This window comes from Saccostrea echinata, unplaced genomic scaffold (genome assembly GCF_033153115.1).
Source record: "Saccostrea echinata isolate AGI-Se365-2 ecotype Australia unplaced genomic scaffold, CSIRO_AGI_Sech_v1 ptg000010l, whole genome shotgun sequence".
NCBI lineage: Eukaryota > Metazoa > Mollusca > Bivalvia > Ostreida > Ostreidae > Saccostrea > Saccostrea echinata.
The window spans coordinates 12,084,135-12,097,545 of NW_026889759.1; the positions used below are offsets into that span (position 1 = coordinate 12,084,135).

Genomic DNA, 13,411 nt, shown 5'->3' on the forward strand with positions numbered 1-13,411 from the left:
AAAAAAAAAATAACATCATTATACCCCCAGGGTAAAAATGAAAATTCCGATCCTTATTGCACATCTACAGGGCAACAACAATCATCTTCCAAAAGATGATTAGGCTACTGCATAAAATATAAGAGGAGTTCAGGGAACCAGGGTCTGTTTTGTATTTTAAAAAAAGTCATTTTTCAACCCCAAAACATTATCTACAGGACATCATCAATCAAAATAGATGATTAGGCTACTGCATGAAATATAAGAAAAGTTCTGGGAATCAAGGTCTTTTTGCATAAAAAAAAATATCATTTTTCGACCCCCATTTGACCCCCAGGGTGAAAATAAAAATACCGGAAACCTTATTGCACATCTACAGGACACCACCAATCATTTTCCAAAAGATAAGGCTACTGATTAAAATGTAAGAGGAGTTCTTGAAAGCTGGGTGTGTTTTTTTTATTGAAAAAACATCATTTTCGACCCCCATTTGACCCTCAGGGGTTAAAATGAAAATTCCTAAAAACCTTATTGCACATCTATAGGACACTACCAATCATCTTCCAAAAGATGACAATGCTACTGCGTAAAATATAAGAGGAGTTCTAATACAAGGTTTTTGTAAAAAAAAAAAAAAAAAAAAAAAAAAAAAAAAAAAAAAAAAAAAAAAAAAAACGTCATTGTTTGACCCCCATTTTGCCCCCGGGTAATATTTAAATTTCCAAAACTGTTCTACATCTTATTGCACATGACTAGGCTACTGCTTAAAATGTAAGAGGAGTTCTGGGAAAAAGGTTTTTGTAAAAAAGAAAAACGTCATTTTTAGCCCCCGTTTTGCCCCTGGTGTAATATTTAAAATTCTAAAACTTTAATGCAAATCTACAGGACACCACCTTTCATATTCGACAAGATGAATTGGTCACTGCTTAAAATAAAAGAGGAGTTTGAGGAAGAAGAAAGTGTGACAGACGGACGGACGGACCAGGATAACAACAACATACACGAACTTTCTTTAGAAAGTGCGGGTATAATGATGTGTACAAGGCTTGTGGCGACGAAGGACTTGCCAAAAGTTCGATTAGTAATTGGATTGTTTTAGTAAAGGAATGGAGATGGTTAAAAATTATGTTCGTTCTGGATGCCCACTAAAAGTGAGCTGGGAAAGAGATGTGATCTTAGTTGAGTAATTTGTAATAAAAGATATCCGAGCAACAGTTAGAAAATAGTTGAATATCTAAACAATAAATAATTCTTAATGCCCTGAAATTTCAGTTACTTTAGACTGTTAAAAAATCAGATATGATAAAAAGAAAGCGTTCATGCTTGTTCTACACTCAAATACACGAAGCATCCAAGACGGAGAAGTAGAGTTGTGATGGACACCATGCACATCATGGGAAAAGAAATCCTAATCCCTTCATCCTATGTCCAAGAGTTGGCAATTTGTAACATGTGGACTATTCTTTTAATTAAAAACAAATGCTTGGTAGGAAATATAAGACCCGCAAAATCTTTGGGCTGCTGTGAACAGTCAGCTACGGAGCATGCCATGTGACCGCCTAGACCACGTGTTTCGTGCATTGCCGGAGAGACCTGCCTTATAAAAAATAGAAATTCAGTTTGATTTCTTTTATGGAAGTTATTCAGTGAGTTCGCGAACTTTTTGATCATCCCCCGTAGTCTCTGCAATATCACTGCAAATTATGTTAACAGGATGCTTCAATATATATATAAATGGTTAAATACAATATACTCCATAGAGAAACTTGTATCGGCTGCTATCTAAAGAGAATGAAAACAAGGGTGAAGAAATTCAGGTATCTAAATGATTTTCTTTTTTAATTTCAGTTACATCAATATCAACTGCAGTTTTACCTTCTGTACAAACGAAGGCCACAGACAAACCAAAAGCTACAACTTCAAAACCTCTAGTAACATCCAAAGGTCCAGGTTATATTCCCATCAGAACTGAAACTCCATAGAGATTGTAACATAATTTTTTAAAAAACAATAAACATAAAAAGCATGGACCATTTCTTATTTATAACAAAAAGAACAACTTAAGTACGCCATCTATTTTGGAGAAGAATAGATTGAAAGATTTTTAATCTTGCATGTCGCATCAACAATATTAAGGAGATTCATTGTCTGACCATGAAAATAAGATGGCTTTATTCATAGGTAAATTTAACTTACAACAAATGAATTTGAATTTTCAAAATGAAAGTAAATATGCCGAGTTTGCCTTTATGTGTATCTGTAACAGTTTAACAATTTAATGAAAAACTCTACTTATGCATGGACCATTTCCTATTCACAGAACATATAACAACTTCAAGTTTATTACCAACTCCTCCATCTCAGACAGTTTCCCCTAATAATACAAACAGACATTCTTCTAGTTCTCATTATAATATTTGTTATAAACAACAGATTAAACAAAATTATGTTTAACTGAATAGATCTATAGGTCACAATGAAAATAAGAATGCTGTACAATAACTACCTTATTTTGTGTTCTATTCTTTTGCTGTACTTTTAAACAATATCCGCTCTCTCCGTCTTCTATTATACTGCATACTAGTATATATAGACCCTTCCTGATGATATATGTGCAAATGTTATATGCATATATACTGAAAGCTTCAAAAGAAATGATTAAAAGTATTTAACCCATTGAAGTTATATCGATTTAACTAAGGTAACATTTATCAGCGTTTTTTTGTTTTTTTTTTTTTTTTTGGTTGATTCGATACTCCAGAGCATGCTCTACATATGAACAATTTCTAAAATGAGGTAAGTTATTGACAAACAAGTTGATGAAACAAGAATATCAACAGTCTCATTTAAAGTCATCATTTCGTAAGTTCTATGGTCGATACAATGACCTTCCCTCGTCAGCAAATACAATCTATCATTAAGTCAAATGCTGACTGACTTTTTTCATACTATTTGTTAGGCCATTATTTACACACTGAATTGTTGATGGATTTTTCCGTTATTTCCCGATCATGACAAGGAGCACACGGCGGGTGTGACCGGTCAACAGGGGATGCTCACTTCTCCATGGCACCTGATCCAACTTCTGAAGTTTTAGAGGTCCGTGTTTGCTCTGCTCTTATTTTGTAATGTTTAATGGACTTTTGAGCTCGAATACTGTTCGTTATCTCCACATATTTCTTCCCGAGTATTATCCTATTCTAGCCTACGGGTGAGTTATGATGTCATGGCCTTCCTAAAGATATTTTTAGCAGTCAACATGTGTAAAATTCAAAAAGTAAGATTTGATCATTTTATTTGCGTGGCTATTTCATTTAATGTCACATCCTCATAAATGCTATACCCTCCGATAGTAATTTCTTTAATTTTCTTTAATTTCTTTAAAATTCTTTAATTTGTTTTCCATATAACTTTATATTCGACGCCAAAGCACGATGCCTAAAAGGAGAGCCAGGCAGATCAGATTCAGCCTAAGGTCAGCGAGGACCCCGACCAGACCAGAAAGTTACAGTAGACATTCAGTGGCAAAGGACAAACTCATGCATATTTCAGGAATACCCAGATGAAATAGCTAATGGAGTGTATTCCTAGGTTTGCTGACTGCGGAAGCCAAGCTGCACTCATCCCCGTCAGAACAACGGATACAAGTCCGACTTGTAATGAAAAGTTTCCAGGTAATAAAGTCATGGATATTTTATTTGCTGATTTTACAGGGGGCTCTGATTACCAAAGAGTGCTAGTGCCCATTTACAGCGATGAGTTGGGTTACAATGTGCCCAATAAATGAAAGTTAGAATTTCCAATGGGCAATTTGTAAATTTAACAAAATTGATGTATAATTTCTAAGACCTTGATGATAAAACATAAAATCTGTCAGTAAGACATAGCAGCCTAGTAATGACCTAAAAATCCATGGTCAAATCTATCATAGATAAATATATTTTTTTATGAATTTGACTATCTTTAATGAGGCACTCATAATGTGCCTCTGCTTAATTATAGGCATATAGTCCATGTAGAGGCTAGTAGGTCATCTGGAATTGGTTGGCTTGACATTAATATAAAAAAGAACCTCAATATTTCATTTGCCAAGAAAGACCAGGAATAATAGTTGCTACTTTCTGAATGCAGATCTGTAGCTGGCTGGTCTGAAAAATTGTGATGGATGAATAGAGAGTTACAGATCCACCCATAGAAAAAGGGTATATTAATTGCGCACAAAAAAGTGCACACGTTCATTGATTTATTTATCCGCATATTTTAGCTTAAATTTCAAAATAATAGTTACCATATGTTCTTAACATGTTCTTTTACTACTTCCACAACAAAACATTCCCCACAACCCTTGATAATAGCCCTCTTCGGCCTGAATTTCAAATTGAAACCATTAGAGATTTCGCCTATATCTACTGCCATTTTGAGTGTCAAAATAATGCTTCAGTTTCGTCAGTTTATACTGAATAAGACTTTTATCACATTTTTTTTCAAATACAAAGCATTCAATCTTGATTAGCTAAATTTAATTTTAAATGAATAAATCATAAGGAAAAATATTTTTCGCCACTCATAAATAAATCTGAACTAATCTAACAATGTGTAACGTTGGTGCAAAAGTTCCGTCAATCCAATCAGAAAATTCAAATATTTAATAAATCAGGTAAAATTCAACATCTGGTACAAAAATATTAACATGTTGCAGAACTCCAGAGAAGAAAAAATATTAGACCCAAAGACTGAAAAGACAAAGATATACAATGTATGAGTAAGTTATCCAAGAACTGTGTTGGACCGAATAGTGACACTCATGCCACACAAAATGGCAGTATAAATAGGCGAAGTTTTCGATGGTTTCAATTTCAGGCTAATAAAGACTAGTAGCATTGGCTGTGAGGAATGTTTTGTTGTGTTTGTTTTTGTTTGTTTATTGCTTAACGTCCCTCTCGAGAATTTTTCACTTATATGGAGACGTCACCACTTGCTGGTGGAGAGCTGCAAATTTTGACCTATACTCGGCATTCAGGGCCATTGAGCAGTGAAAGATTTTTTTCCGAGCCAGCACCTACTGCGACACGGGACCTCGGTTTATATGGTCTCATCCGAAGGACCGGTGTTTTGTTGTGGAATTGGTAGAAGAATATGTTAAGAACACGTGAAGAGTAGTACTTTGAGAAAGCAGTTTAAATATATTGAAAAAATAAATACATATATACTAGTATATAAACGTTTCCTATGGGTTGATCCGTAGCTCTCTGGTCGTCCATTCCATTTTTCTTTAGAACAGCGAGCTAGATCATCAGCTATGTACATGCAAGACCACCTTGCATCCCACAAGTAGAATAACATAGAACAAGTTAGCAAATGTTTTTAATTTTAATTTTCGGGAGATAATTATGTTTAAAATGGACATGCCCTTATAAGCATCTACGTATTTGTTGTTCACGCTTTGTGGATTAAGCGTAAACTCCCCCAATCAGGCTATGCATTTTTATTCCTTAAATAAACCACAATCATTCCTCCTTAAAGTCGAACGATTTGAAAACTTCCTAAAAATAATTCTAAAATGTCCAACAATACTAATTGACGGAAGAGCAAATGTGGACTTCAAAAAACATTAGAGGTAGGTTTAGGTGCCATGAAGGACTAAACATCCCCTGTCGATCGATCACACCCGCCGTGCGCTCCTTGTCATGAACGATCGGACAAACGGAAAATTCTGAAGACCATTCGGTGTGAAAATAATGGCCTAACATTTTGTATGGAAAAAAAAAACAAAACAAAAAACCCCGTAAATTCATTTCCAAATCCATTTTCAACGTGAAAAACGTATTTCGTAGTGGTGGTGGTGGGGTTCAATTTTCCCGGGGGGGGGGGGGAGGTGTCCAGAGTCATTTTTTATTTGCTTCAGTGTATATATTTAATAACTCTGCAAATTCCAGGGCGTCCCGATCCCCCCGACCCCCTCTATATCCGCGCATGCAAGGTCATTGTATTGACCATAAAATTTGTGAAATGTTGACTTTAAAGGAGACTGTTGATATCCTTGTGTCATCAACTTATTTATCAATTGTCTGTCTCGCTTCAGAAATTGTGATATTTTGATTAAAAAAAAAACAGTGCTTCATTGTTTTTTTAATATGAAATTAAAGTGTATGACACGAAGTATCACTTTCATATACAATGTTTACCTCATATTCAATTTTATACTGTGATAAATTAATTATTGCTCTTTCTATTCACTGTGTCAATTTCTTTTTCAAATCAGGGTAAGACCTTAAAAAAAGACAAAAATCACTTCTGAAAAAGTAAGCACTGTTTCAAACTATTGCTACTACAATTATTTTCCTTTTGAATCTAATGCTTTTGTTGTTGGTGAAAATCAATGTTGGGAATTTTATAACTTTCTGTGGAAATTTAGAGCAGATGATCATGACCCCTTAAACATATAATTTTATAGGAAAGGAGAAAAAGACGAACTATACGAGGCATCGGACCTTGGTCTGCTGACATCTAGTGTTCTACCAAATACTGTAAATTCCTTATTTTACGCGAGTACTTAATATCGCGAAATGGCCCAAGGGCGTCAAACCGCGAGAACAATAATTCGCGAATGGGTGATTTATCTAGAGATTTTACATACATTAAAGCACCATAAAAATAAAAGCGAGTAATTTTATTTCGCGAGTGGTGCTTCTCGCGTAATTACGCGATAATTTATTCCTCGCGTATATTTAGGAATCTACAGTAAGTTATATGGCTATTGGACAACTTACCTGTCTAAATTTCTTAGACGTAAAAAGTTTTATTAATTATGATGAGGAAATCTTGTCGATGTTTAGACAGAAATATCATATATAATTTAGAAATTTTGTGCATTTATATTTTCTTCTATGAAAAAAAAATGATATATTTAGTAATTAATTGTTACAGTAGTTTTGGATCTGTAGGTTAGCTGTCATGAAAATGAATGTTTATGACTGCGGTTAAATAATTTATGCATTTAAAACGTGCTTGGTCTTGCAATTCCACTGAGTTGATTTCGTCATTGTCACTATTCTTTTTTATCTTTTCCAAGGTGTAACTATATATGATCAATTCGTTTTAAAACTCAAATTCGCACTTACACACTGTACAATCATGTATTGTTACAGTGTTGTATCTGTCTAATTACCATTTGTTAATTTTGATTTTAGATTTAAGAGAAAATGTACCCACATTCAGTAATATTCATATTAATTCTTACCCAGTTTTAAACAAGCTTTGTGTTCCATGGTAATTATATCCACTGATTTTTAATGTTTTGGTTTGTGAATTTCAGACTAATAAAATTCCTTTCATTTGCTTAGGTGGCGCAGCATTTCCTCGTGTTCTTTGCAGGGAAAAGTGTTCTTTTTTTTCCATCTCCCCAAACACACCTTTTTTGCATTATTTTAGCTCATTGTATGTTAACGTATAAAGCTGTCATTACAAGTTTTTTATGCACATTCTAGATTTGAATTCTTCCATTTTTGTACAGTTGTTTCACCTATTTGTTTAATTTTCTCAGTTTATATTTCAAATATGACAATTCAAATTCCTTTGTGTTATTTTCTCACATTACAATATGAAAAAAAAGAAAATAGAAAGAGAAACAATTCGTCTTCTTTAAACGGACAAAAATATTCTAAATATGTTCTTGTTTTAATTAGTGTTACGTGTATTTTGAACTATACGTCTATTTCGCAATATACATATGATATAATAAGACAGATGAAGTTGGTAAGGAGATATAAATAACCCCCATGCAATGACTATAATTGTATCTTATTAAACTTAAAGTCAAGTTTTTAAAACACTCTAATCGAAGAAGCAAATGCTACTTGACACATCTTACGAATAAGAAAATCGGTGGATCCACTTAGTGGGAATCTCCACTAAAGCAAAGTAAGTGGCCATAAGTACAGTACTCACCATGCATGAATATATGTATATAATTGATAACTTTGTTGTATGAATCTGTTTTTCGCTTGTCAGTTCTTAGTACATATCCTTTTAATGAATTCGTCAATCATTGTAAAAATTTTCTAGGTTTTATGCATATTTGTCCACGATGAGGAATATTTTCCAACTTTTGTTTTTAATTATCTACATGGCAATGTGTCTTTTACCCGGAGGTAAGAAATTTTACATCATTTACCAAAATAATAAATTTTGTGAATACTTAGCGGGAAGTTCAATGCAAGTAGTATGTTAGTATCCGATGTAAATAAATTTTGACAAACTTAAAAAAAGTTTGTATAATCATATATTCTTTTACTTAGCTGTGCCCAACACACCCCTTTTATGTAAAGAGAACGAGTTTAAATGTATGAGGAACTGTATTCCTGTAAACTGGAGATGTGATGGAGCGTATGATTGTCCAGACCCTGGTGATCAATCAGACGAGGAAAACTGCCGTGAGTTCATTTATTAAATATATATTTCATAAGTTAGTCTCGTAGCAAAGTGATGTGAACGTTTGTTAAACGCTAGGCACTTTAAAATTTTTAAATATTGTAGAATAGTATAAAGTATGTCTTTTTTGGCAAATAATCGCAGACGTCTTTGAACCACATCTTAATATATGTTTTGCGAATGTCTTGTTTGTAAGACAATATGCATTTCAATTATTATTAAGAAGAATGTTTGAAATGTAATCGGACAAGAAATAGTATGGGACAAGTAAAGAGGTTACTGGCATTTTATACAGATTGTAAACAACCTTTACCTGAGACAGTATAATAATTAGACAATGCCTACTTATTACAATGGATGAAAAACAATTCAAAGAGATAACATTCTGAATACAATAGAGTAAATGTTTAAGTATGTTATAGGCCTAATTCTGTGAGAAGAACGAACTATTGTCGGGCCTTATTATACAGAGTACTAGTGAGAAAGAAGGAGAGATTGATTTAATTTTTAATGGCGGGAAACCTTGCATAAAGCTATATAATAACTCATTGTTTGCGCAGAAGTAATACCCTACAACATTCTACAAAACCTCCCCAAGAGGAATCCTTAACTTGGTCATTAAAGATTTTACTGTTTTTTCATTTCTTTCCTACTTACATAGTCACAGATGATTCAAAAGTTTGAGTGTTGTGAATATTTGTGATTCTATAGCTAAATACACGCACAAAATCATATATGATAATCGCAACTTTGTTATGAACATTCTCTTCAACAAACTTTAGTTATGTTTATAAACAAATGCATTTCCTTATGTCTGCTCCAGATTCATACGTTCTACACAATTAAGCTGATAATGTCTATTTAATCGATTTCTGAATTTTAGCAAGTAAGACGGTATGTTCCAATCAAGAGTTCAGATGTACCTCAGGTCAATGTTTGCCGATAAGGTGGACCTGTGACAAAGAAGAAGACTGTCCTGATGGTTCTGATGAAACAGATGTTTGCAGTATGTTCCAGTTTTAGTCTGTTTCCACGTACGATCTCAAAACAATTTTTTGTTACATTAAACGAAAGCAATAATAAATACTTGTAAAACATTTTACTTTAAGAAAATAAAACATGTGCTATAGACCAGTTTACTTGTGGAAATGGAGCGTGTATCCCAGCTAGCTGGCGTTGTGATGGCTCCCCGGACTGTTCTGATGGTGAAGATGAGATTTGTGCTTCCCCTACCTGTGCTAGCGATGAATTCAGATGTGACAATTCTAAGTGTGTAACAAACAAATGGCGATGTGATCGGGATAATGACTGCGGCGATAACAGTGATGAAAAACAATGTCGTATGTGGCTTTATGTTCTTCAAAAACTTATAATTTGTTATATTTATATTAATATTTATACCCATATTTTAGTTTGAAAGTACAAGTGATAAACTGCACAGTGATAATGCTTTTATTGGCACTGTACATTTCATTAATTTTTACTACTTCTTTATTACAGCTAATGTAACTGTATGCACTGCTGCCCAGTTCCAATGTTCAGATAAGCAGTGCATTGATCTTTCCTGGAAATGTGACGGTGATGCTGATTGTAATGACCAGAGTGATGAAAAAGACTGCACGCCAGTAAAAGTGAATAGGTGTAAAGCAGATAGAGAATGGGAGTGCCACGATCGTGAACAGTGCATCCACGAGTCATGGAAATGTGACGGGGATGTAGATTGTGTGGATGGATCAGATGAATTAAATTGTTAAGTTCCTTTTTTCGTTTTTTTGAGTAGAATGAGCAATAACATATTTTACATGTATATTTATATTTAAATGAGCAGAGATATGGTTTAAGTTAAATAATATTAATATTTGCAACACCACGAGCTTTGTTTTTGTCCAAATTTGCCAATGTTTTATGCAAGTAGAGAAGAGGAAAGTCCAAATCTCAAAAGCAAGAAAAAAATTTAAAATGTACAAGTCAGTGCACAGTATTTACAATTATGTGCTAATAAAATGAAATAAGTTTATCGGAAAAAGTGACAGTTTTAGTTATTTCTTTTTAATTTGTTATTAATAAAGGCATGGCTTGTAAGGAACAACCGATCTCCGATTTAAAGTCCCAAATTCCATTCCAGTTTTTGATATATATATATATATATATATATATATATATATATATATATATATATATATATATATATATATATATATATATATATATATTGAAATTGTAGTAAAAGTCCACGGTATAGGTAGGTTATAAATTAAAATAAAATCCAACAATGTACATATGTTCAATTCTCTACTTTTGGCGCCCTAATGACATTTACCTGCGCCAATATATAATGCTGCCTTTATGACGTCACAATAACGACGTCATAACAACCAAGTTGTATTGTTTTTATAAACTTTGTTACACTCTGAAGAGCCTCACGGCGAAAGCGCTTAGTGTAATAATTAAATGTGAACTTGTTTGTTTATCTTGGATTTTATTTTAATATATGTATATATAGTTTTGTGCCATGCGGATTGTGGGATATTTTGTGTCTTTTTCACTCACTTTGTGGGTATCATGGATGGTTTATGGGTCATTATATATTGACCCACAAACCATGTGCCTAAAAATTTGTTTATGACAATAATATAGTTACTATTTTCATTTTTTACAAAAAAAAATTTTTTGACCCATAATTACACACTCAAAAAATGACCCACAATGCAATTATATATATATGAAATCTTACCACTCTGTGGATTGGCAGAATTTCGCGCGTGACCCACAATTTTTTATATACTTCCCCATGAGTATTGGAGGGATTATGGGAAACAGCTAGATTTTATAGCCTAATTGCAGTGAATCATTATCAGATTGTAACGCATTATTTATTTACATGTATGTCATGCCATGCATGAGCTTTTGCTTTTAATGTAATACATTGTATAAATCTAGAAAAAATAAGGTTAAATAATTTTATAAGTTTTAATCGTACTATAGTTGTGTTCTTCCTAAAGTCTATATAATTATTCAGATATGAAAGAAAGCTTCAAGTATATCATTTTATAAGATATAATTACTTTAAAATGTTACTATAAAGAAGGCGCGTTACCCTGATGTGAACTGTGAAGTTTAAGTAATAAAGAAATATGTCAGTATGAAGTCGCAGAAAATCATTCACAACTCAAGGATTATTCAGAAAAAAATTATTACGCGTTAAGATTTTAGGGAAGTGTAATCAAATCAACAGTGATTTTAATATTTTATAGATAGACAAGTACAACTGTACATATCCCACGATGTTCTTTATATCAATATATTGACCCAGAATGATGTATAGTTGCCTGTAATTTGATCCCGCAATATTCTATATCTATATATATGTACATATAAATGACCCATAATTATCCGATACATGCATTACATGTACATGTAGAACCTTGATATAGATATATAGATATATTTATGTAATATATGTGTTTATAATATTAACACATCTTCATGAGAGAAAGAGATAAAAGATTTGGGAACAAAAAAAAAAAAATTACGTCAAAAACGTATTGAATAAAACAAGTAATTCAAAATAGGACAATCTCTAACCATTTTACTCGCTAAATAGCCTCGAGTATTTGCTTTTATCCTCCCACGGGATGAACCTCTGCCATTCAGTCGATTGAATGGTCCCTGAAGGTTTGAAAAGGTGACCACTTCGCGGTTTATAAAGCGTTAACTGCCTAAACCCAGTATATATCCAACAATGTTCTTTTACCTTTTTGGATATATACGTATATCTTTATACTTATATACTATCCCACAACAATATACTCGTACTGCACATTGATCCCACAACATTATATATATACAAATTAATGACCCACAATTATATCATACATACATTGTACCTAAATATTGAATTATATAAACTAGCTAATTAAAAATAGATCAACTAATGACATAAAATGTCTCTAAAATTTATTTAAAATAAAAGGGTGGGTCATGATGTTGGATTAAGAAATATATACGCATGTTGATCTGCCACTTACAAGTCTTCAGCATCTGACCAGATATTTGTTTTGTAAGACATAAACACAGCGGTTCTTAATCAATGGAAAGTTTTGCACCAAGAAACTTCTCGCACTCGATCATTTTGCTTAGTAACTTATATTATAGAGATACATTGCTTCCAGTCAAAGAAGCTTTGTTTCGGGATAGTGTATTTTGTGTATTGAGTGTTTAAATTCACTAATTATATTAAAAATCGGAAATCACTGAAATCCACAGTTTTTTTTTTTTTAAATCATATTTCATTGTACATAAAAAACAAGGGATGACACTCGACATCTTCGATACCAGGAAGTGCCTCGGTCCACATTATAAATAGGCGTCGGAACCAGGGGGGGGGGGGGGGCTAGGGGGGCTTAACCTCCCACTTTTTTGCTAAGATATACATAATATAGGCGTTAAAATTGAGGCTTACATTTTTTTTTAAGATTTAGCCCCCCCCCCCCCCCCCACACACACACACTTTCAATTAGCCCCTCACTTTAATTTTCTTTTGACGCCTATGCTATACAATTATTTAAGGTAGATCGCGGGTTTGCTGACGTCACAATAGGATTCGACGTATAAAGCCTATCGCGTTTACGTATCAAACTACAAACAAGCAAAAAATATCTTCAGCAGTATACGGTATTAAATGAAACATACAGTAAAGCTTGTGTAGTCTGTAAAAATATTTATTCATTTATAACTATAGCTAAAGGATGGATCATTAACTAAAATAAGAGTGTTCTTTATGTTGGAAAATTCAGGGGCTAAAACTAATTCTGTTTATCAAAGTAAAACGCAATAATTCCTCATTCTTTGCATATATAATTGTCATTCAATTTATTTTTGCGGAATTAAAAAATTACATCATTTTAAAAAAAAAAAAAATGCGTCACAAACAACAAACCATCAAAACCTTTTCGCAATGAACATAAAGGAAAGTTTGTGTAACAGGAAAGAATAGCAAGCT

General features: G+C 33.0%; 1 protein-coding gene across 3 annotated transcripts in view; it reads left to right on the forward strand.

The window, feature by feature from the left end:
• LOC133184407 (low-density lipoprotein receptor 1-like) overlaps positions 1–13,411 on the forward strand; it is a 129,850-nt gene that overhangs the window by 76,780 nt on the left and 39,659 nt on the right. For 2 of the 3 annotated variants that reach the window (XM_061319474.1, XM_061319472.1), the window contains 2 exons: positions 9,519–9,749; positions 9,910–10,158. In XM_061319474.1, coding sequence (XP_061175458.1) covers positions 9,519–9,749; positions 9,910–10,158 — 480 coding nt within the window. Of the gene's footprint in view, positions 1–8,046; positions 8,130–8,276; positions 8,412–9,292; positions 9,416–9,518; positions 9,750–9,909; positions 10,159–13,411 lie in introns of those variants that run through there. The other variant, XM_061319473.1, reaches the window with a different exon arrangement.